General features: G+C 57.3%; 1 protein-coding gene across 2 annotated transcripts in view; it reads left to right on the top strand.

Moving 5' to 3' along the window:
* Positions 1–1,136, top strand: part of AP2A2 (adaptor related protein complex 2 alpha 2 subunit) — a 106,293-nt gene that overhangs the window by 70,006 nt on the left and 35,151 nt on the right. For both annotated transcript variants that reach the window (XM_012813330.2, XM_012813332.2), the window contains exon 5: positions 360–489. In XM_012813330.2, the coding sequence (XP_012668784.1) occupies positions 360–489 (130 nt within the window). The remainder of the gene's footprint in view (positions 1–359; positions 490–1,136) is intronic.

Genomic DNA, 1,136 nt, shown 5'->3' with positions numbered 1-1,136 from the left:
GAACTCGCCATCTTAGGCGTATGTGACTGGCGCCTTAGCCACTTGAGCCGCAGGCGCTGAGCCAACACTCTTCTAATTGACTGTGGTTGGCCCACATGGCCACTGTTGGGGGAGAAATGCAGCATCTCTGTCCTGGCGGTGAGACCATTGCTGGTGCAGCCTTCTGCCCACCAGACTCCCTTGCTCCATTGCTGCCCTTCAGAGCAGACCCTTGGGGAGGAAGGGCCATGCCAGGCCTGGCCAAGCCCCTTGACTCCTAGTGACTATGAGATGATGTCTGTGCAGCTGTCCTGTCCTCAGCTCACCTAGGGCTACATAGGCCACTTATGTTCCTGAGTAACACTGGCTCTGTGTTTCAGAGACACCATGGACAGCGTGAAGCAGAGCGCTGCCTTGTGCTTGCTACGCTTGTACAGAACTTCTCCTGACCTTGTTCCGATGGGTGACTGGACATCCCGAGTGGTCCACCTTCTCAATGACCAGCATTTGGTGAGTGTGCCTGAGCTGACCCCTCTGGTGTGATAGCTGAGGGTGCTGAGCAGCTGCACACAGCGCCTCACGGCTGCATAGTACCACAGAGTAGATGATATGTGGTCCTGTGCAGGAGTGAGGAGCTCTCCCTCCCTGGGTCACCCTGTAGCCCTGCAGAGGTTACCCCGGGCACCAGCTGTGTTGGGTGTGCAGGTGCTATACATACTTGGCACCGAGACTGCGTCTCCTGGAGGCAGCCTCTCCAGGGCTATGGGTCCTGTCTGGGCCCTCTGTCAGTTGGCCAGTTCAGGGCAGTGACAGGGAGTCCTGTGTTTTCCACCCAGGTTTTAGCCTGCAGCCATGTCAACCTACATGACCACTGCACAAGCCAGGCCCAGTGGCTGCCCCACCTCATGGATGAGGGACAGAAGGGTCCAGGCCCAGTGGCTAACCACACTCTGTGTGGGCCACATGAGGGCATGGAGCTGGCGGGGTGGGCACCGGGCACTGCACAGTTGTCCCCTTGCCTGGCAGGGGCAGGGGCAGGGGCAGGTGTGGGTTGGAGTTGTCTTGTCCTTGCTGCTTCCTCTCTGTAATGAGAGACTTGAAGTCCACACGCACAGGCCCTTACTGCTGAGTTGATATTCTTTTTTTTTTTTTTTTTT

This window comes from Otolemur garnettii, unplaced genomic scaffold (assembly GCF_000181295.1).
Source record: "Otolemur garnettii isolate 467f Iridium unplaced genomic scaffold, OtoGar3 scaffold00260, whole genome shotgun sequence".
Taxonomy (NCBI): Eukaryota; Metazoa; Chordata; class Mammalia; order Primates; family Galagidae; genus Otolemur; species Otolemur garnettii.
Note: the sequence above shows the minus strand (reverse complement) of the source record. Positions and strands in the feature narration are given on the sequence as shown.